Raw genomic sequence first — 23,531 nt, 5'->3', positions numbered from 1 at the left:
AAAAAACTTCCCCCACCTGGTAAAAGAATTAGACCTACAAGTCCAGGAAGCGCACAGAACTCCAAACAAAAGGAATCCAAAGAGGACCACACCAAAACACATCATAATTAAAATCCCAAGAGCAAAAGACAAAGAGAGAATATTAAAAGCAGCAAGAGTGAAACTGGTAGTTACCTATAAAGGAACACCCATACTATTGTCAGCTGATTTCTCAACAGAAACCATGCAGGCCAGATGGGAATGACAAGAAATATTCAAGGTGATGAATAGCAAGAACCTACAGCCAAAAATAATCTACCCAGCAAAGCTATCAATCAGAATCGAAGGCCAGATAAAGAGCTTCACCAATAAAAAAAAAAAGCTAAAGGAGTTCACCACCACCAAACCAGAATTATATGAATTGCTGAAGGGGGTTCTTTCGGAAGAGAAAGAAAATAAAGATAAAAATTGTGAACAACAAATATATAACTATCAACAAGTGAATCTAAAAACCAAGGGAATTAAAAAACCTGATGAACAATATTATCTGGTGAATATAATAGAATCAGACGTATGGAAGGGTAGTGGACTGATGATTCTCAGGGAAAAGAAGAGTGAGGAGTGCGGGAAGAGACTGAACATAAACTGTGCACCTATGAATGAGGACAATGGGGGGTGGGGAAAAGGCAGAGGGTGGGGTAGGAACCTGGTGGAGGGGAGGGGGAAATGAGGAACTTTTGTAATAATAAAGGTTTATTAAAAAAATAATAAAATAAAAAATAATGAAAGGAAGAAGAAAGTTAAAAAAAAAAACACAAAACTTTTTATATGTATTTAATCCTTAGTGCACATGTGTCAAACACAAGGCCCGCGGGCCAAATCCATCCCGCCAGGCCTTGCAATTTGGCCCGCACCGCGCTGTCATCTCTGCACTCTGCTGCATTTCCATCACAATGACAGTTTATGACTGTTCAGTAAACCATTCGGCCCCCAACTTAGGCTGGATTATAGATTTTGGCCCCTTCTCTGATTGAGTTCGACACCCCTATCTTAGTGTTAGAGTGAGGAAAATATTCAAATAATTTTTCCAAGTTTGATCCCTTTAAAAATTCATTTATTCACCAAGAATTTAGTAAGTATCTACTACCCTGTTTCCCCGAAAATAAGACAGTGCCTTATATTAATTTTTTCTCCCAAAGTTGCGCTAGGTCTTATTTTCAGAGGATGTCTTATCTTTCCATGCGCTAGGTCTTATTTTTGGAGGATGTTTTATTTTCGGGGAAACACGGTATGTATGTACCAGGCATTATTTTAGCTGTTGTGGGTACAGAAATGAACAAGACAAAGAGAGCTTTGCCTTCATGTTGTTTATATTTCCTTAAAGAGACAAAAACTATTATATTAGGTAATGATGAGTCCACTGAAGAAAAATAAAATATAATGCAGTAGGGAGCGACAAAGGTAATAATATATGTGATTTGAACAGAGATAGTACAAAACTGAGTGAGTAATACATGTACCTGGGGGAAAATCTGTGAGATAGAAACCATGTGAAAACCCAAGGCGGATTTGAAATTGGAGTTTTAGAATAATAAAAATGCTTTAAAAAAAATAAAGGGCTAATTAGTAAATATTTTAGGCTTTGTAGGCAATAAAGTCTCTGTTGGGACTGCTAATCTCAGACATTGTAGTGGAAAGTAACCATGGTCAATCTGTAAATGAATGGACCTGTCTGTGTTCCTATAAACTAGTTAACAAATAGGCAGCAGGCTGGATTTGGCCCAGTGGGGCTGTTGATGACTGACCCCTAGGCTGGATCACATGGGCCTTATAGGTCATGATAGGGACTTCAGATTTTATTTTAAAGGTGAGAAAATTGTGTGTGTTTTTTAAATATATTTTTATTGATTTCAGAGTGGAAGGGAGAGGGAGAGAGAGAGAGATAGAAACTTAAATTATGAGAGGGAGTTATTGATTGGCTGCCTCCTACACATCCCCTATTGGGGATTGAATCTGCAACCCAGGCCTGTGTCCTTGACCAGAATCAAACCCTGGATTCTTTAGTCCGCAGGCTAACAATTTATCCACTGAGCCAGACCAGCAGAGTGAGAAATTTTTAAGCAATAAATTACTTCTGATATGATATGTGTTTATAATTTTTTAAACAATGTGTTACTTAAATCTTCAACATACTAAAGAAAATTTAGAATGGCTTTCAAAGTCTGTGTTTATATTATTTTATTATTTGCTATATTCATGTAACAAGCATTTGTGGACCTTGTATTTTATGTCAGAATTGTATTAGTGGAAAGCAACCATGGACAATCTGTAAATTGCCCAATATAAAATTATGCCTGCTTTCTGTACACAATAAATTCCTAGACTTATTACATTTCTCTTGATAATCTTTGAGGAATACCTAGTATTGTAACTGGTGCATAGTTGTAAATATTTGAAGGAATCTTAAAAATTCAGAGTATATTGGGAAGGATAGACATAGAAAGTTGAAATAGCTTAATAGAGATATGAATTGAAAAGGAATGGAAAGAAGGGGAGAGAGAGATACCAAGTCCATCCAGAGGAAAAAGGAAGAGAAGATAAATTTCATTTTAGACAAGATGAGATTAAGTACCTGTAAGATTGCTGGGTGAAGATATTTGGGAAGTAGTAAAATAATAGGATTCTGAGACCTAAAAGAGAGGTCTAAATTAGGCATCAATATTTAGAAATTATAAATGTGGCTCAGTTGGTTGGGTGTAGTCCAGTGCACTGAAAGTTGCCAGTTCAATTCCTGGTCAAGGAACTTGCCCCAGTTTTAGGCTTGCTTCCCAGTAGGGGATGTGTAGGAGGCAACTGAGAAGTTTCACTCTCACATTGATGTTTCTCTCTCTCCCTTCCTCTCTATAAAAATCAATTTAAAGTCTTTTTTTAAATAATGTAGCATATAATGTCATTAAAAATAATTTCGTTGTTGACAAGAGATCTCGAAGACTAACACATATTTAGATCACAATTAGAAGAAAGGAAAGCCAATGAAAGGCTAAGATAGAAGGAATGAGCAAGAAATAGGTGGTATCTTATAAAAGTCAAAGAATTTTAAAAGGGAGGAAGTAAATTTTTTATTAAATATGTACCCATTCATAGTAAAAGATTATAAAAGACATAAAATCACAAAGACAAAGAGAATGGGAGTGGAGACTACAACAGATAATAGATGTCAACAGAATTTTGGAGGATATAAAACAGATAATTGTGTAGTAGGAGATTTGGGTTTTTATTCTTTTTTAAAAAAATATGTTTTTATTGATTTCAGAAGGAAGGGAGAGCTTGAGAGAGATAGAAACATCAGTGTTGAGAGAGAATCATTGATCAGCTGCCTCCTGCATGCCTCCTACTGGGGATCAAGCCTACAACCTTGAAACAAAAAAATAGGAAGCAGAATAAAATTGTTATTATTATTTTTAATCTTCACCCAAGGATATTTTTCTATTGCTTTTATATAAGTGGAAAGGAGGAGGGAAGGGAGAGTGGGAGACAAAATATTGATGTGAGAGAGACATATTGGTTGGTTGCCTCCCACATGCACTCCTACCAGGACGGGGAAGGAGCCTCCAGTTTAGGCACATACTCTTGGCCAGGAATCGAACTTGAGTCCTTTCGATGCGTGGGACAATGCTCAACCAACTGAGCCACACTGGCAGGACTTACTTTGGCTTTTATTAAAGGAGGCTGGGGCAAAGCGTGCCACATACTGTAAAGAGCCTAAATGGGAGGAGAAAATTGAAAAGGAGCCATGGGTTTGGACAGATAGGCGGTTATAGTGATCTTGGAGAAGTTTTGATTATTGAGTTGTGGGTGTAGACCAAGTTGTAATAGGCTGAAGAGTGAAAGAATAGAGAAATTGTGTCACATATGGCAAAAGTGTAAATTGAAGGAGACCAACTGACATACAGGGTTAAGTAGGAATATAAAGGATAGCTATATCCTCCTCCTCAGTGAAATGCAGAATATGAAAATCTGACTTTAAATAAATTATAAAGAAGCTACATAATACATTTACAGATAATCCCCTATAAAAGTTTTTAAATATTTATTTTTTAAATACTTAACTTTTCTAAATTGATTCGTTTGATTAAAAATAAATGTTATATAGGCATCTCTGCTAAATAGTATCAATAAGGAAAAGTAAATTATTGGTATAACATAATTTATATTATTTCTTTATTTAAATAACATGCCTTCTCAGAATTCCTTTATTTCAATTTAATATCCTTGATTTAAATAGGATTGCTTTGTTTGATCTGAGTACTTTTTTTTTAAATTGCTAGGCTTTAAAATGAAAATAAAAGGTAAATTGTTCCCCTACCTCCAGATTTCTGCATTAATCTGATTGTTCTATTAGAGTTTGATTTCTCTGAGTTCCCCATTCAGGGTCTAGTTCTTGTTCAAGCCTAGTCATGGGAGTAATGTTATCATCTTTAAATTTGGTCATGGAATGTGTTGCACAGACTGCCCTGCTCAGGGAAATGCTATTCGGTTTGGGCTTGGGTAGTAACGTTTATTTTCTTTGGCAGAGAAGCTGATCGTCGAGGGGCATCTAACCAAAGTGGTAGAAGAAACAAAGCTTTCAAAAGGTTTGTGTTCTGTGGGATTTTTCTGTGGGTTTCCCGACTCTTGGATAATGAAGGTTAGTGTATATTTTCAAGGTCATTGTATTTTTAAAATCAGTTTATTTCTTATAGCTCAAAAAGTGGCAGTCCTGTAATAGTGTCATATAATAATATAAAATAGTTGGAATTCTGTCTTAAGAAGAATAACTTCACTGGAAAGTTTCTTTTTAAAAGGGTATATATGTGTTTGTTTATAAGTGCTTAGAATAGGTTTCGTTAGGTATTAAGATTTGCTGCTATCTCTGTCACTTCAGCTTTGATCTCAAATACAATGTAAATCTTATTTGAAACAACAGGTAAAAAATGTTTGCAGTTCATTTTGGGGGGATATTATACCTTTAACATTTATTATGATAATATTTTCTTCATTGTTGAATCTCAATTTGATTTAAACAAAAGTAAATACATAGGATCTTCTTATATTTTATCATGAATAGTCCTATACTTGCCTGAAGTATTTTATTCTGTTAATTGTTTTCTGATACAATTGTCAGACTTAGAGAAGAAAAGTGAGTTTTAAAGCCTCATAGTGTCAAGTCACTTTTGTGCATAGGGAAATCAGGCAAATTTTATGGGATATGCTTCTGATTATTCTAGGACTTCTTTCAGAACATACCAGTTTAAAATCTAAAGCCACATTCCCAATTATTTTGGTCAGTTAAAACAATGAGTGATAAAAGTTTGGAATACTCAATTTCAGTATATTCTATTTAATGAAAATAATTGGATTTATTTGGCTTTTAAAAATATTCCAAAAATATTTTAAAGGATAGTGTTATTTCAAATATCTGGTGGCTTCCATTCTGAATTTTGTGCATGGCAAATGCCATATTTGGGGAAAGAATGCATAGAGTATGCTCCACTAATATTGTTCTGGCAAGCAGGCATTGAGTTTCAGAACGTGAACTATTTTTAGTATGTATGGCAATTTATTTCATCTTATTAAAGTGAGATGAGAACAGACTTTAAAATAGCTTGTACTTCATCACCTAAATATCTATTCAGATTAGTTGGTTGAATAAGCAACACTCTAAGTGGAAGTAAAGCCTTTGGTGGAAAAATGAATGCTTCTTTAATTAAAGAAAAGTATCTTGATGCTTCTTTTTAATGCATTCCTAATTAAACTATATTTTCTCAAAATTAAAAGATGTTGTTTTTGAAAGAGGTTTGTGCAGTCTTACTGATTTCCTTTTGAAATTTGGCTATAAAATATCTATTGAACGTTTTAAAGAGGATGCTTTTTGATCTAGCAGTTTTACTTCTAGCCTTTTAAAAAAAAAAATATATATATATATACATACATACATTTTTTTTTTTTTTTTTTTTTTTTTTTTACAGAGAGGAAGGGAGAGGGATAAAGAGTTAGAAACATCTATGAGACAGAAATCGATCAGATGCCTTCTGCACATCTCCTTACTGGGGATGTGCCCACAACCAATGACCTTGACTGGAATCGAACCTGGGACCTTTCTGTCCGCAGGCTCACGCTCTATCCACTGAGCCACTTAGGGTTGGCCTTTTTATCTTAAGGAAACGATTAAACAAATGTGCAAGGGTATTTGTTTTAGTGTTACTTTTTTGGTTTTGTTGTGCTTGTTTTTTTATTTAATTGGTTTTTGTTTTGAGAGGGAGAGAGAGATCAATTTATTGTTCCACTTATCTATGCATTCATTGGGTAATTCTTGTATGTGCCCTAACCAGGGATCAATTCCACAACCTCGGCATATTGAGACAACATTTTAACAACTTAGTTACCCAGCCAGGGCCTGTTTTAAAAACCAAAAAGAGAAAAATATAGGTGTCCATTAATAAATTATAGCAAATAATCCATGCAAGAGAATAGAATACACCCTTTAAAAATAATAATACAGATACAAGTTTTATATACCCAGAGATTTTTTATCACCAGTCAGCATTTTACTAGTACTTCTCACAATAAACATGCAGAGGTAATACTTGTAACAAACTTGATGGCTGAAATAAGTTACATTTTAAATATTTTATATCTGGCTATAAAGTATTTTCTTTTGGATCTGGCCAAATTGTGTTATTTTTGTTTTATTGATAAACTTTTTAGGGGAATTTTCTTTTCTGCATTGAAAGTATTGATTGCTAGAAATTGCCAGTTATCAGCTGTACAGTCTTAATATTGTCTTCATATATTTTACCTAATGCAAAATGTAATCATTGACTGTATATGCTTTTTATTTAAGCCCTTACTCAACTTGCAGTTAATGTGTATTTACAGTTGCTTTAGGGGTGAAAGTAGGAAGAAAGTAGTAGACAGCTGGATTGAACGTCAAGTTCTACCACTAGCCATATGCCATCAGATACTTACTTTAGTTCTTTAAACCTCGGTTTCCTTATTTGTAAACAGGGATTAGATTGGTAATATTTAATTTGCAGGGTTTTGTGGGAACTTAATGAACCATTGCTTATAAAGCAGGGAGCAGCCCTGACCGGTTTGGCTTAGTGGATAGAGCGTCGGCCTGTGGGCTGAAGGGTCCAGGTTTGATTCCGATCAAGGGAATGTACCTTGGTTGCGGGCATATTCCCAGTGGGGAGTGTGCAGGAGACAGCTAATCGATGTTTCTAACTCTCTATCCCTCTCCCGCTCTGTAAAAAAAATCAATAAAATATATTTATAAATAAATAAATAAAGCAGGAAGCACCATACTGGTATTCACACAAATGTTAGTTCTCCTTTTCCTTTTTTTTTTTTTTTTTTAAATATGTTTTTGTTGAATTCAGAGAGAAGAAGGGAGATGGAGAGAGGAATAGAAACATCAATAATGAGAGAGAATCACTGATTGGCTGACTCTTGCACACTCCCTACTGGGTTTTGAGCCTGCAACCCGGGCATGTGTCCTGACTGAGAATTAAACCCTGACTTCCTGGTTCATGAGTTGACACTCAACAACTGAGCCACACCAGCCTGTCATCTCCCCTTTTCCTTCTTACCCTGATCCTTAACCTTGCTCTATTTCCTGGTTCTAATGGTATACCAAGTGGTGTGTGGCCCATATGTTTGTTTTGCCCATCCATTGTATGTCCTACTCAAAGATACAGTGAAAATAGTCACCTTGTTTTGGATTTCCCATTTTGGGAGTAGTTTTAGTATTGATGTTGGTAGTTATATTTTTATTTCCTTCTGTATACTATTGGTATGTATCTTAATGATTAAATACCGCAGAGAAATGAACCAGTAATTACATTTAAAATTTTTTTTAATTGATTGGGGTGACATTGGTTACTAAGGTCTTTTAATACTAGAAAGTTGGATGCTGTTTCATAGCTGAAGAATAGGGGTAGATACTTTACCAATCATTTGTTGTGTCTTATGCTTCATTCTTAAATAGATTTGGTTTGCCTCTATATAATTCTATATAATAAAAGGCTAATATGCAAATTGTCCCCTTGGGAGTTCAACCAACCGGGAGTTCGACCACTTGCTATAATATGCGCTAACCACCAGGGGGAAGTGTGGAACAAAGGAAGGCCCTGATCAGCCCTGATCACTAGCCAGGTCTAGAGACCCTACCGGTGCACGAATTTCGTGTATCAGATCTCTAGTAACTATAATATCAGGACATAAATATGGTGGACCATGAGTTGACTTGGTAAAACTTTTCTTTTTTATTTACAGTAGATTTGTACCTTCAATCATCCTTTTTTTTTTTAAAGCAACTATGAACTGTGCACTGTTCTATGCAATGTGGGTGGGGGGGGGGGGAGGGTATAACAACAAAACTGAAAAGATCCCTACCTTCATAGAACTTATTTTCTAGTAAGCCTTAATGAAAGGGTTGGACCAACTTTTAAGGCAATTTTACCTTTCTGAATACAAAACAAATGTTCTTTCTAAACCAGAAGAATGCTTTTGAAAATATATCCCTCTTGGTTTTACCTCGATATCTTGATCATAAAATTGCCAAGAATATAAAAAATCAGAAGAAAGTCATTTTTCTGTTTTCCTTTCTGTTCCCCCAGAGTGGTTCATTTTGTATCTATGTAGATTAGATGTACTAGCTGCCTTATTTGAGACTGTAACTTTGTGATCAAAACTAGGACATTTGGGAATATCTGATTATAGCACGTTATGAATGCACCAGAACAGATTGGATGCCCATGGGCCTTCATGGCCAGTGATTTCACTTCTAATCTAAGTTCCGTCTCTCAGTAGTCAACCTTTGACTAGAAAAGACAGTGAGAAAAGAAGCAAAGGCTTTTTGTAATCCATCATCCTTTTACATGGTAAGCCACAAATTCTAGGGGTGTTCTTAAATGGAATAGCCATTACAAGTTATATTTTAACATTATATTTAATTTTGACAGTAATGATTTTAGATAGATTTCTGATTGTTTCCAAAATGGAAAATGTCTTCATTTAGTTGACTATAAGACAGTGTATATTCACTATAATTTTTCAAAGTAATTTATGACTATGTGAGGTTAGAAAAGGAGCAATTAGGCATCAATCAGGCCAGTAGGGGAGTGGTTAGGGGGCAATCAGGCTGGCATGCAGAAGTGGTTAGGGACATTCAGGCAGGCAGGCAGGCGAGCAGTTAGGAGCCACTAGTCCCCATTGTGAGAGGGACACCTACCCTCGTGAATTTCATGCATCAGGCCTCTAGTGATACAATAAAGAAGATGCAACAAAAAGAATCAGCATGCATTCTAACTGGTTTGGCTCAGTGGATAGAGAGTTGGCCTGCGGACTGAAAGGTTCCAGGTTCGATTCCAGTCAAGAGCATGTACCTTGGTTGCGGGCACATCCCTGGTAGGAGGTGTGCAGGAGGCAGCTGATTGATATTTCTCTCTCATTGAATGTTTCTAACTCTCTATCCCTCTCCCTTCTTCTCTGTAAAAAGTCAATAAAATATATTTTTTTTAATTAAAAGAAAATGGAGTGGCATGCTGGAGATAGATATGAAGACTTCCTTAGAGGTGTTGAATCTTACAAAATGAATAGGTTAAGTAGAGAGAATGGTCATTGAGTTTAGGGGAATTCAACTTAAGCAAAGAATTGCAGGTCATAATGAGCTGACATGCATTGACTTTCTAAGAGGCTGGCCTAATTGAAAAAGAGCTCATATGGGAATTAATGCAGGGTCAAGGTTGTGGCTAATTGGCTGTGACCTTGTGGAAATAGGGAGATGCTAAAAAATTATGATTAGAGAAACAACCATCTCTGTAAATAGTATCATAATGCATATCATAGTATACACAGATGTGTATTTGAGAACCTAGGGCCTAATTAATTCCCGGCCACCTTTAATTAATTGTTGGAGTTACAGTTAGGATTTTTGAGAGCACGTCATTGAAAACTATACCTAGAATATATTCATTGGATCAGGCAGCACACTACTTGCAAATATAAAACTTTTTTAAAAGTTTTTTTCCTCAATGTGGTTCAGATACAGTTATGTTTTCTTTAGATATAAAAGGCTATTGCCTTGGCCATTGGTGTTCAATGGTTAGAGCATAAGCCCAAGCATTTAAGGGTCACAGGTTCAGTTCCTGGTCAAGGGCATGTACCTGGGTGCAGGTTCAAACCCCAGCTCCAATCAGGATGTGTATGGGAAGCAACCAATTGATGTGTCTCTCTCGCATTGATGTTTCTCTCTCTCTTTTCCCCTCCCTCCCTTCTTTCCATTCTCTCTTAAAAAAAAAAAAAAAAAAAAATCAATGGAAAAAATACCCTCGGTTGAAGATTAACAAAATAAATAAAGATGTTTTTCAAAAAATTTAAATAAATAAAAGTTTGTTAATTTTACTGTCTTAAGTGTTACCTTTATAACAAATAATGATTTTACTTTTGTTATGTAATATTATTAAGGCAAACTAGTGTTTTTTATGTAATAGAGCCATTTTTTTCATCATCATAAAATGTCCACATTTTCTTGAGAATTTTGTTATATTTGTTGCAGTTTTCTAAATACTTTAGCAAAGCTTGCTTCATTTTTGTTTCCAGTTGGCCAGTGGACAGCCTTGAACAAAAGCCCCAGCCCTCTGCACAGCAGACATGCTCCACATTATAATTTAATATGAGCTACGTGTTTTAACCAGCATTCCATTTTGGACTAGAGTGGTGAAGAAGTAAGAGATTAGTGACCTGAGTTAATTTTAAAAGTAAAACGTTTGTTTAACAGTAGATTTAGAGCACGTATAGCCTGCAGTAGTTTTATTGATAGAAGCTATTTACTTATAATAAGATTCTGCTTTTTTCCCCTTTTTTTGGTAGAAAATCAAGCAAGAGCAAAGGAATCTGACTTATCAGATACTCTGAGTCCAAGCAAGGAAAAAAGTAGTGACGACGCTACAGGTGAGTTTTAACCTAACGTTTACTAATTTGCAGATATTATTATTACCAAGCAGTTTAGATATGCAGGTTAATGTGGGTAGAGATTTCAAAGTTTGTGTTTCAGGGAAAAGCAGTGCTTTCATTTACCAAGTCATTTTCTTGAATCCTGAATATATTGATAGAGCTATCCAAATAAAAATAGCTATATAAATTTCAACTATTCAAATACAGTGGTATTTATTTTGATAGTAACAGCTTGTTGATAGAGTTGACTACCGTTTATAATTATCTTTTTTCCCTCTGTAGACGCTCAAATGGATGAGCAAGACCTAAATGAACCGCTTGCCAAAGTGTCCCTATTGAAAGGTACTTTAACATGTTTTTATGACATTTTAAACCAGGGCATCAGATTTATTTACCCTTTGCCACAAATTAATTCCATGTATAATGTGAGGTTTTCAGTTTTAGTTAAAAGATTAAGTAAGATAGGTTCTGTAAAGTAGCAGGAACTAAAATTTAAGATGTTGGTGTTGGTGTCAATGCTTCAAACAAAAGTATTTAAATTGTAAAATAATGTGTATCAGTCTAGGTTATGAAGGGCAAAGCAGGAAGTGATAAAATATGAAATGCAACAGTTCTTTTTGTGTTTACCTTGGTTCCTCGGATAGAAATTCATTGCCATTTTTAACATAATTTAGGAAAAGGTGAAAATATTAACTTCTTTGGGAAAATCCACCTGTTTGCTCTTTGTTGATGTTGCCATTAGGAGTCAAATTGGAGAAAGAATTTTCTGATTTTTTATGTTTCTTTTTTTTTTTTTTTTTTGGAAGATGGGGAGGGGAAGGCAGTTTGAGCTTCATGTAATAAGTATCATTTGAGATGACCCTGAAAGTGTATCTGTCATATATGACGTGTTTAATAATGTAAAAAGCTGAACCTGAATCTGGTCAACTTGCAGGACGTTAAAGGTTAGAGGCATGTTCTAAATAATGTGGTGCGCGTACAACAACAAGATCAGAATGTGGAAAATTCTGTAGGACAGTGATCTAGTTTCTTCAAGTAAATTGCGAGATTTAAGAGATGTGTCAACTAAATTTGATGTGTGAACCTTGTTTGGATCATCATTCAAACAATCCAACTGCAAAAGAAATTTGAGACAATGGGGAAGTTTTTAATATTAAATGGATACTTGATATTAAGGAATTATTATTTTCAGTGTGATAATATTAGTTATTTTTGTTTTTAGTTCTTGACTTTTGGAGAATATATTTATATAGATATATATTTTAAGTGGTTAGGATTTTAAGAAGAGAGAGATATATTTTCAAAGAAAATATTAAAGACTACAATCTTTATAATATGGGTTTGACAAGTACAGTATAATTAAAGTTTTTTCACATAATCATTTGAGTGTTCTTAAGTTGGGGTGATTATTTTGGCAAAACTCGGTGGCTTCTGAGCACAGAAATTTGCTCAGACCTGCATTTTTGGGAGACTTATTGGATGAATTGGAATAGATAGAAGCTGGAGGTACAGAGGCTTAGGTAATTATTGACAGTCTAAATTAGGATGACTGCTGTGGAAATTTTAACAAAAGAACAAAATTGGGCTCTGTTGTTCTTTCTTTGGTAATTATCGGAAATCCATAGGCCTGAGAAGCAGAATATGAGAGAAAATGAAAGTCAGATATAATTTCTGGAAGAAGAGGTATCCTAGTGGGAAAGCGATGGTTCTAGCTTGGCACGTGCTGAATAGGAAAGTGACCATAGGTTCTGGTGTGCCTGTTGTCCAAGCATAATTATTACAAGTGCTCCCTTTCACATTTAAAGGTGTCCTTGTTTCATATTGTTACCCTCGAAATTAGAAATGCTTTAAAAGTGCAAGACAGAAACTAGGACTAGAGAGAGTCATTGTCATTTATTTCTGAGACATTTATTGACCTAAGAAATACAGAGATAAGACACATGCAAAGGCTATGATCTCATGGAAGATAGTGTTGACAGGGTTTAATTAAGCATGGTGAAAACTTTGGAGAGTATATCTAACCATGTTTTGGGAATTCTTAGTAGCAAGGGAAAATAATAGAGAACGAACGAGAGGGAACCTAGCTGGTCAGAGGAATGGCAAAGGGGTGAGAATCAACAATAAGAGGTTGCTGCGTAGGACTCTCTCATATGGCTGCACACACCCACGACAGAAAAATGGTCTTTCTCCATTGTAACCGTTGTTCTCCTCAACTAAGCCTGCAACTACCAGACCTTGCAAAGGGAGGAGTGCTGTTAATCAAAAAAGGATACACCCACCTGGCCAACTGCCTCAGCCAGATCACTTCTATCCATTGACGAGTTAACAGATGCTGCTACATTAGCCTTTAGCAAATATGCAAAATAGAACTTGGGGGGAAAGTGCTTTGATTTGGCCCTTTACCAAGTGATTCATAGCATCTCATCCGTGTTTAGAGCAAAGGGCAGGTTCAAGTTAACTCTCCAGTCTGAAGAAGTTTAATTAGGACATCATATAGCTATTGCAAGTGCCAAGTCTGGTTCATTTAGTGGGTTTTATGTGGTATGGACATATTATAGGATTTACTCTTACTTAGTCTGAGAAAAGCTAGCCCTTGGCCTAAACTGTACACCAGGTAATTCTAAATATAAACCATTTCTGTTAAAGGGAAAGAGATTCTGTTATTCTTTCCATGCCATCATAGTTTCTAAAAACATTTATTTCCATCTGACTTGCACAGCTAAATAAAGTGGATTTGGCTCAGTAAGGCTTCCATTTATCTTCATCTAAACATTTTGAACTCATACTTATCACAAGACTTTTTCCAAAATTGTGAAGTACATTGATATAAAAAGTATGTGACAAAAGTAAGGTATCACGAGAGTAGACCCAAGCCATAATAAACTAATAATGTGTTTTCCCACAGAACCCTATGAAATGCAATGAGCCTTTGATCAACCTTAGAAAAAAGATTTGTTCATTTGTCTGGCCAAAAAAAAATTTTTTTTTTCTAAATTGTCACTTGGTTTTCTGAAAAGAGGATCAACACATTGACTACTTAATTAGTTTGAATATAGTCATTTGTGTATATATTAAACTTAATTTGTAAAGATTTGGGATCAATATCTCTACTTCTATGATCAAACTAGTAGAATTTATATATTTACATTATTTGATACAAGCGTCCTATTTGCTCTAATTAAAATGCTGGTCATTTTCACTATGTGGTACAGAGAACTAATTCGCTTAATCCTTATGTTATAAGCTCACTAGAGGACCAGTGCACTGATTTGTGCACTGGTGGGGTCCCTCAGCCTGGCCTGCGCCCTCTCACAATCTGGGACCCCTCAGGGGATGTGGGAGAGCTGGTTTCAGCCTGATCCCCCAGGCCAGGCCAGGGGATCCCACTGGTGCACATGCACTGGGCCTCTACTATGCATATAAGATCTTTGGTTAATCTCTTCCTGCCCTCCCCTCTTCCTCCTTCCTGCTGAGATTCATCAGTTTGTTCCATGTTTCCATGCCTGTGGTTTCTGCTCCTGCACTGAGTGTCTGCTCCCTGGTGGTCAGTATGCATCATAGCTATCGGACAGTCATCCAGTCGGCCAGTCACTTAGGCTTATATATATATATTATTGCCTAAATTAAATTTGTCTCCTAAAACATAATTACTTAACATAAAATCTGTTCCGTTATTTTTAATTTGAAAAATAAGTATTAGTTTTGTTTCACAACATCACTGATCAAGTGAATTGTTCTGCTGCAAACAAGAAATGTCTGCTTTAATAGACCTTCAGGATGGATTACATAATAATTCTTCATTTATAAAAGCATCCCCTTGCTCAAAATAATACAGTTCTTTAGTTGTCGCATTGATTTATTATTTAAAGTCTACATATTTTATTTTATTTTATTATTTTTAAAAAATATATTTTATTGATTTTGTACAGAGAGGAAGGGAGAGAGACAGAGAGTTAGAAACATCGATGAGAGAGTCATCGATCAGCTGCCTCTTGAACACCCCCCACCAGGGTCATGCCCGCAACCAAGGTACATGCCCTTGACCGGAATCAAACCCGGGACCCTTCAGTCCCCAAGCTGACGCTCGATCCATTGAGCCAAACCGGCCTCGGCTAAAGTCTACACATTTTAGATGCAAATCTTGTATTGCCTTGTTTATTAATCAGATAGTTAAGTGTCTACTGTATATATAGCATTGTATTAGATGGGATATAGTATGGAGGAGAAATGTGAAACATGCACTTAACATTTATTACTAAAAAGAAAACAATAATAGGAATCCTGTTATTTCTGAGAAAAAAATGAGGATTGGTTGTTAGAAAAGCATGCTGCTTAATAGCTGTGCTATAACTAAGAAGGTACCATGATTTATAGGAGACAATTGAGCTAGAATGAGAATTCTAGTCCTGTCTCCCCCACTTCCCAAATATGTAAGCTATTTCAGAACTCTGACCTTTTTTCCTATTCTGCAAATGAAAGGACTAGGTTACTTCATCTTCAGTGTCTTTTAAAAAATCCTATATATCTATATGGATTCATGCTCTTTTAGAAATGAAACTAAATGCTATTAAACAATTAGGGAACTTGAAGAGGTTTCCTGGTTTGCATGTGGTTTTACTGTTTAGTTCTAGAAATCAAGCAAGAAACCACAGTATGCTGGGAGTTCAATGCAGTGCTGGGGTTAGATGTGGAGGCTGGAACCTGGGCTTTATTTTTTTATTTTTAAATATATTTTAATTGATTTCAGAGAGGAAGGGAGAGGGAGAGAGAGAAGAAAAACATCAATGATGAGAGAGAATCACTGATTCGCTGCCTCCTACACGTCTCACACTAGGGATCAAACCCACAACCCGGGCACATGCCCTGACTGGGAATCAAACCATGACCTCCTGATTCATAGGTCAATGCTCAACCACTGAGCCATGGTTAGGCTAGGGCCTGGGTTTTAAATGATGGGCATGTTTGGAGGAATACAGGAAAATGGCATGAGCAAAGATAAGTGAGGAAGCAGTCATGAGCTGGAGTTCCTGAGGACACTATTAGGAACTGAGTATATTAGTGAGTAAAGGAAAGTAATGACTGGATTTTGGAGAACTTTAAAGTCTGATAAAGATAACTGGACTTGCCGAGACCGGTTTGGCTCAATGGATAGAGCATCGGCTTGGGGACTGAAGGGTCCCGGGTTCGATTCTGATCAAGGGCATGTACCTTGGTTGTGGGCATATCCCCAGTAGGGAGTGTGCAAGAGGCAGCTGATGGATGACTCTCTCATCGATGTTTCTAACTCTCTATCTCTCTCCCTTCCTCTCTGTACAAAATCAATAAAATATATTTAAAAAAAAAAGATAACTGGACTTGATACACAAGGAGACAATATAGTTTCTTAATCTAAATAAAAGAATTGTTCTAGTTTTATAATCTAGAATAGATGAAGAAGGGCAAGCTAGATAGGGTAAGGACAAGAATTTAGGAAGAAATGTTTAGGGCTTATTCTAAAATTGTATTATTAGGGTTGGTAATTTCAAGAGATGTTTTTAATTATGAAAACAACATTTCACACTGAATGCTGTTAACATTTTACCAAATTCCATTTACCTATCTCCTTCTCCCTCTCCCTCTCTCTATATCCTTGAACTGTTGAGAGTATATTGCAAACATCATAGCCTTTTCTCTTAAATATTTCCTTGTGAATTTTTTGGTTTTTTTTTTTACATAACTCTTATACAATTCCCCAAATTAGGAAGTTAGCATTAATATATATTACTGTTATCAAATCCACAAGCCTTACTCACATTTTATCAGTTGTCTCAATAATGAACTTTATGAGAAAAGAAAATCCTGAGTTATGGGTTACATTCTGTTTTTATTTCTCTTTGGTCTCCTTTAATCTGGAATAGCTCCAGTTTTTTTTTGTTTTTTTTTAAATTTCTTCATTGATTAAGGTATCACATATTTGTCCTCAACCCCCCATTCCAATCCCCTACCCCCACCTCCATTTATACCCCTACCCCCCTATTGTCCTTGACCACTGGTTAGGCTCATATGTATGCACACAAGCCCTTTGGTTGATCTCTCCCTTTTATCCCCACCCTCCCTTTGAGGTCCAATAGTCTGACCCATGGCTCATTATCTCTGGGTCTGTTCTTGTTCATCAGTCTGTGTTGTTCACCATTTCCCCCAGATGAGTGAGATCATGTTCTACTGGAAATATACTTAAGAATCAAAAATGAGACAAGCAATAATCATTATGCTGAAAGGCATATGAATCAGACTGTAGTGAGTTTCTTTCTGGGCCAACAGTTCTTTTGAGACCCAATTTCATTGTCAAACAGTTCCTTATGTGTACATGTCAGCAATAATATTTCAGTTCTGGATGGTGGACAAATGGTGGTAATGCAGTTCCAAACCTCCTGGGCAACCTGCAGTGATGCACAGCTGCTGACTGTTAGTATGGCAAGGCGTCGTCAGAGTCTTCCATCTCTGGACTGCTCTTCTGACTTCATGGTTGGAGTAGTCCTGTCAATTCCTCTCTGTTGCCAGAATCCACATGGTCTCAGAGTTGTTTTCTGAAAATATGCAAACATATTCTTGACCAAAAGTTAATAAAGGAATATTTTCTATAAATTTAACTTGGGATCCTTTTTCATTTTTTATCCAAATGATTTTCCTCTGGCTTGTTTTGACACCATGTGTTTTTCATGGGTGTCTTGCTGATAGCATTACAATTAATTTTCTAAAGTAAAAATTTTCTAGATGTAATTTGCTTTTGGGATATTTTTCCTTACATGATATTCTTCTACTTTCCCCCTTTTTGATTTAAATATTAGGAGGCTTTTGAAATTTTTATAATGTAGTCTTGATAGCTTTTAAATTTTAAATTTTTACACTGTGATATGACTGCTTTAGGTTCATTTCCTGTTGTGAGATTTTATCTTGAGATGAACTACCAATAAAAATTTTAGTTAACATTTTAGGAACAGCTTTTTGTCCAGTGTAATTAGTTTTTCTAGAATATTCGCTTATTTCAATTAGCTAATTTAAATTAGCCTGAAAACTTGTCTGCTATTTTACTGTCAAATTTATTACTCTAAAACAATCTTATTTTACCGTGTAAATATTAAGGGAAAGGATTATTTGCCTTCTTGAGTAGGCCCTGAGCATTCCTGGTGGTAGGCTGGATTTAGATATCAAAAACCTACTTCCCCACACCATGTTTACAAGACAACTCAAACAAGTCATGTTGTAGTGTGAGGGCAGCTGCTGTCAGCCAAGTCTCTGTCTCTTACCCGGTCCCAATTTGAGCTGGGCATGGGAAGTTAAGCAGCCATGGGAGCAGGAGACTCCCTCAGCAGGGGTAAGGTTTCAGGTCCCTGGCTCCAGTTTTTCTTTGTATTTCATGACATTGACATTTGGACGAGCAGTATTTTATAAAATGTCCCTTAGTTTGTCTGTACCTTTATGTTTCCTCATGATTAGATTCAAGCTATGTATTTTTGGTAGGGATATAACAATAATAATAGTTATCAAGAGTTATCTGATACTAAATTGTTCTATCACTGGTATGTAAACATCCTGTTACTACTATTATCTACTTAATTTTAGCATCTACTGATGATTCTTGCCTGAATCAACTGTTATTATTAGTGATTTTATAATTCTGTCATTCCTTTTACATTTACTGGCTGGCTTTCTACTATAAGGAAGAGTTTCCTCTTCTCTTCCCCTTTCCCCATGTAATCAATGAGTATGAAAATATGTGTATGTAACAGAAATTATATTCTCAGCTGTTTAAAAATTTATTTTTTATTTTTAGAGAGAGGAAGGAAGTGGGAAGGAAGAATGGGTAGGAGGGAGAAAGAGAAACATCAGTGTGAAAGGGAAACATCAATTGGCTACCTCTTGCATGCCCCCTACCAGAGATTAAGCCCAAAAACTGGGCATGTGCCCTGACCAGAATCAAACCTGAAACCTTTTTGTGCATGGGCGATACCCAACCAACTGAGCTACACCAGCCAGGGCCTCCGTTGTGCTTGCTCTACCTTCTCCCTTCTCCCCTGGCCCCTCTCCCCTCTCTCTTTGTTAATCCTTACCTTATTTTAAAGAGAGTGAAAGGGAGGGAAAGAGACAGAGAAAAATATCAGTGTAAGAGAGAGACATCAATTGGTTGCCTCTCACATGTGCCCCAGCCAGGGCTGGGGATTGAGCCTGCAGCCCAGGTATGTGTCCTTGACTGGAATGGAACCTGGGACCCTTCAGTCCACGGGCCAACACTCTATTCACTGAGCCAAACCGGCTAGGGCAGCTCTTGTTTTTATGGATTAAAGTGGTTATACCTGAGCTATTATAAACCAAAGTAATAGTCAAATAGAATGTACTGGAAGAATATGACCTAACTGATTTATATCAGGAAATGTGCAGTAGCAGAAAGTTTTAATACAATGAAAGATGAATGACTGAAAGGAAAGAAATTAGGGGAGGGATATAGTTGAGATACAATCGTAAATCTAATTTCTTTCAATAAAACCATTTAAGTTATTTCTTACATCATTTAATAATTCAACAAATATTTGTTATGTGTGTATTGTTGGGAAAACAGTGATGACAAAGTGTGTACAGCGCAGCTTTCAGCCTCATTTTTATTTTGTATCCCACAATTGGGGAAATCATGGTAAAAATACGTTTTCTTGAAAATAAGTTCCTTTTTTTTTCACTTCCAGTTAAATTAAAATTGAAATTGTTCTGATTTGTTATCAAAGAATTTCAAAATTGGTAAAGAATAGCATTATCCTTGTCTTACTGAAGTTCAGGCCTTCCATAAGTTTAATATGAGTGAAATTTATAATTTTAGTATGTATTAATATATGTTTTATAGTAACATGCCATGAGCTACTAATATATTTATTTAACTGTACTTATATTCTTTCTGCAAAGTAAAATGACTAAAATGCTTCCAAGTTTTATTTAACTTAGTTTTGCTGTGTTGTTTAGTTATGCATGTCTAAACATGAAAGAGATTGCTAATCTTTGGTTGTAGAGATTATATTGTGATACTAACTCTTGCTTTTAAAATAAACATTTTTATCAGATGACTCGCAGGGTGCACATTCAGAAATTGAGGCAAAACAAGAAATTCAGCATCTTCGCAAGGAATTGATTGAAGCCCAGGAGCTAGCTAGAGCAAGTAAACAAAAATGCTTTGAACTTCAAGGTGAGATCAAGATTACTTTGATTCTTTAGGGGATGTGGAGGCAACATGATATAACTGAACGGCCCCAAACTTGGAGTCTAGAGGCAAGGTATCTTGTTCCTGACTCACAGCTTTATGAGATATGTGATCTTGGGACGTTCACTTATACTGTGAATTTACGTTTCACATCAATAAAGTGGAGAGAGTTTGGTTGCTCTACTTCTTTCACATTTTTGATGTGAACATCATGAAAGACCTCTGCCAGTGAAAGATCTTGGTAATTAATTACTTATTGAATACAACAAAAGGGAAAAGCTATGTACGTAAATTTCTAAGTTTTAGTTAACCTAATCTTAGCTACTCAGTATAAGATAAGGGAGATTTATATTCCCTGTGACTTTCCACTGTACTCAGCACTGGAAATGGGAGGAATCAGGCTAGATTAAGGTATAGAAAGAATCTTCAAATGTCCCAACCATTTCTTTTCTAGTAGCTCACTTAACTGTAGTGTCATAGGCCAATGGAGTCATAGGCTGTTCGCTAGAGCTTACACGTCTGTATCATTCACAGTGACTGCCAGGTTGTAGTCAGTTAGTACATTAGAAAGTTTTAGAGTGAGGAGAAAGTGGCGTCCTCGTGTTCTCTAAGACAGCCTTCCGACCAGAGGAAGACTCTCGGGGGGGGAGCTACTATTCCCTTCCTTTCCTGCTTCTTGGAGAAATTAGAGTTGGTATGCATTGAACTTGAATCTTGTGGAGGGCCCAGGCTAATTTAATTATAGTAAAAAAAAAAACCACATTTCCCAAACGGCAGTTATTTAGTCAGTACTTTCTGTGTACTTGATAGTACACATTAGGATTTTAAGTTCTTTTTTTTATTTTTTATTTAAGCTCAAAATGCTGATTAACAGCTATTAAGAATGTTTCTCATGTGAAGAATAACACATATCTTAGTGATACAAAGTCTGAGAAACCCTACTACTCAATTGAATAAATTTATTACTTACTACTTACTGTTTTGTGCTCCTAAAATATTTAAACTGCCTAACTGCTAATACTGATGATTCTTACTGCCTAACTTGTTTCCTTCCATAAGCTTTAGGAAAGAATTTCTAAGAAATTTCCCACTGCCCAATTCTGAATGTTTTTATTAACTCACAAAATTAGATATACTGTGTTTTATTTTTAGCTCTTTTGGAAGAAGAAAGAAAAGCCTATCGAAATCAAATTGAGGAATCCACTAAACAAATACAGGTTCTTCAAGGTATGGACACTCCAAGGGTATTTGAGATAGTTTTTAGTATTCACAGGGGATGGAAACTTAACAGTGCAGTGTTCCCTTTGTTCTTCCCTAGAATCTGAGCCTATAACTGGGTGAGCTCCTCTCTCCTCTCCTTTCCCTTCCCTTCCTCCATCTCTTCCTTTCTCCTTCCCTTTCTTTCTGTTTAAAGGAAGATTCCCCTATACTCCAACAATAGATACTTGGGTTAGAAGAACAGGGATGAAGGTGAGGATTTGGAAAGATTGTCACTTTCTGAGTTGTTGTAGTAAGTTACTATAGAGAGAGCCTTCAGATAGGAAATCAGTTTGAGCTGCTCTGTGCATTAGCACCTTTAGCTTATGTTGCTAATGTTCATAACACACTTGGCATTGCAATAAAAATTATATACCACAAGAAACAGAATAACAGTCCCAACACTGCCTTCAGTGGTAAAGACTGCTCTTCACAGCCCCCATTTAGTGGGCTATCACTGAGTCATTGCAGAAACGAGCAGAAAGACCTCTGCCTGTCATGGGTTTTCTTTGAACTGCAGCTCCTGGTACTGTGAGGCTATAATTGTGAGATACCCCAAGTGAGATCTTTCTTTCCTATGCTATTGTAAGATTCCTAAGCAAGATTAATTTGCCTTCATTGTCAAAGAGGGAACTAATGTTAGTTAAATTTTTAGTTTGAGAGAGGGTGAGAAGAAATTAGATAGACAAATCTCACTTCAGAAGAAATGGGAGCCATTGTATGAGGCCTGGGATACTTGTCCTAAAATACCCAGAGAAAAGCCACTCTTTGGGTTTTCTTTTGAGTGGAGTATTTGAGCTGTTAAAATTTTTAAATTTTATTATGGTCGAATTAGAATTTCTGGTGTAAGTTGTATATCATTTTAAGTTGAAAACTTTTTAAGCCCTTATTATAGTTTAATGCTGTTATTCATTAGTTTATATAAATCTTATTTGCATCTATGTTGCCATTCTGTATTGTACATGGGCAATTTTCTGTGACTTGGTGCTGCCTTTTGTCTTTAAAGATGCTTTACCTAAGCATCCATGAGTGCCCCCTAGTGCCAGCATGTATATTTCAGAACTTAACCCACAAATCAGTGGTCCTCCTATCACTGGCCATTGTGTCTTTTCAGGTTTTGAACCTATTACCTCAGTGTTTCCTGCACACTTAAAAGGCCTAATATTTTCTTTAATATTTATTTATGGAGCAACCTCCTCCTCCTCTCCTCTCCCCACCTTAAATCCTCTTGATTGTTTTAATTATTATTTTCTTCTGTCAGAGAAACTTTTTTTTACCTATAATTTTTTTGTGTTATAGTAACCAAAACTAGATTTTCTAGTCCTAAACAAAGTGTTATTTCATACAGATTATTTCCAGTTCCATCATGAGGACACAAGACCAGATCTTTTAAAAATCTACCTCTTTGAATGGGGACATCTGTAATAGTGTCAACAATAAAAATAAAGTTTAAAAACCAGGCAGTATTCATTAATTTTATTAATTCTTGATTATTTACTCTGCTAGTATTGCGGAAAGAACATGCAGGAGATGTACAGTCTAGTGAAAAGATAAAAAACAAATAAATATATAATGTGATATCCAATAAGGGCAAGGTAAACAGCTAGAGAATGACAGATAGGATATTTTAGGTAAGTCATCAGAGAAGACTTCTTTAAGGAGTTGACATTTGAACAGAAAATTGAATCAAGAACATCCAAGATTTTTCTAATATTTACCATTTGATCAAGCATACTCAATCTAGGAATTCACCCTAAGTAAAAACTGAGCAGACTACAATGTCTAAAATAAAGGATCCGTCAAAAAGTTATAGGTAATTATTTTGTTGTTAAGAGATGTTCCTCACTAGCAGGATAGAGAGCACTACACATATTATTATCCCTTCCTGTTTTGTCTCATATGTGTATAGATGCATAGAAAATATCCAGAAGAATAAGTCCAAATATTAGAAGCTACTTTCTCTGTGTGGGGGGAATAAAGATTGGTTTGTTTTTTTTCTCCTTGTGTTTCTGGATCTTGACATTTTCTACATTAAACATAGATTGTTCGTACAATCGAATCAAAAACAACAAAC

At 35.9% G+C, this 23,531-nt stretch overlaps 1 protein-coding gene across 35 annotated transcripts in view; it reads left to right on the top strand.

Annotated features, from left to right (window-relative positions):
• Window positions 1-23,531, top strand: part of LOC118715084 (sarcolemma associated protein) — a 129,654-nt gene that overhangs the window by 91,143 nt on the left and 14,980 nt on the right. For 22 of the 35 annotated variants that reach the window (XM_036430744.2, XM_036430745.2, XM_045579013.1 and 19 more), the window contains 5 exons: window positions 4,554-4,613; window positions 10,894-10,974; window positions 11,260-11,319; window positions 20,063-20,185; window positions 21,353-21,427. In XM_036430744.2, coding sequence (XP_036286637.1) covers window positions 4,554-4,613; window positions 10,894-10,974; window positions 11,260-11,319; window positions 20,063-20,185; window positions 21,353-21,427 — 399 coding nt within the window. Of the gene's footprint in view, window positions 1-4,553; window positions 4,667-10,725; window positions 10,749-10,893; window positions 10,975-11,259; window positions 11,320-20,062; window positions 20,186-21,352; window positions 21,428-23,531 lie in introns of those variants that run through there. The other 13 variants (XM_036430749.2, XM_036430750.2, XM_045579017.1 and 10 more) reach the window with 4 other exon arrangements.

The sequence above is a fragment of the Pipistrellus kuhlii genome, unplaced genomic scaffold (genome assembly GCF_014108245.1).
Source record: "Pipistrellus kuhlii isolate mPipKuh1 unplaced genomic scaffold, mPipKuh1.p scaffold_m20_p_11, whole genome shotgun sequence".
Lineage (NCBI taxonomy): Eukaryota > Metazoa > Chordata > Mammalia > Chiroptera > Vespertilionidae > Pipistrellus > Pipistrellus kuhlii.
This window is presented reverse-complemented; position numbering and strand designations above follow the sequence as displayed.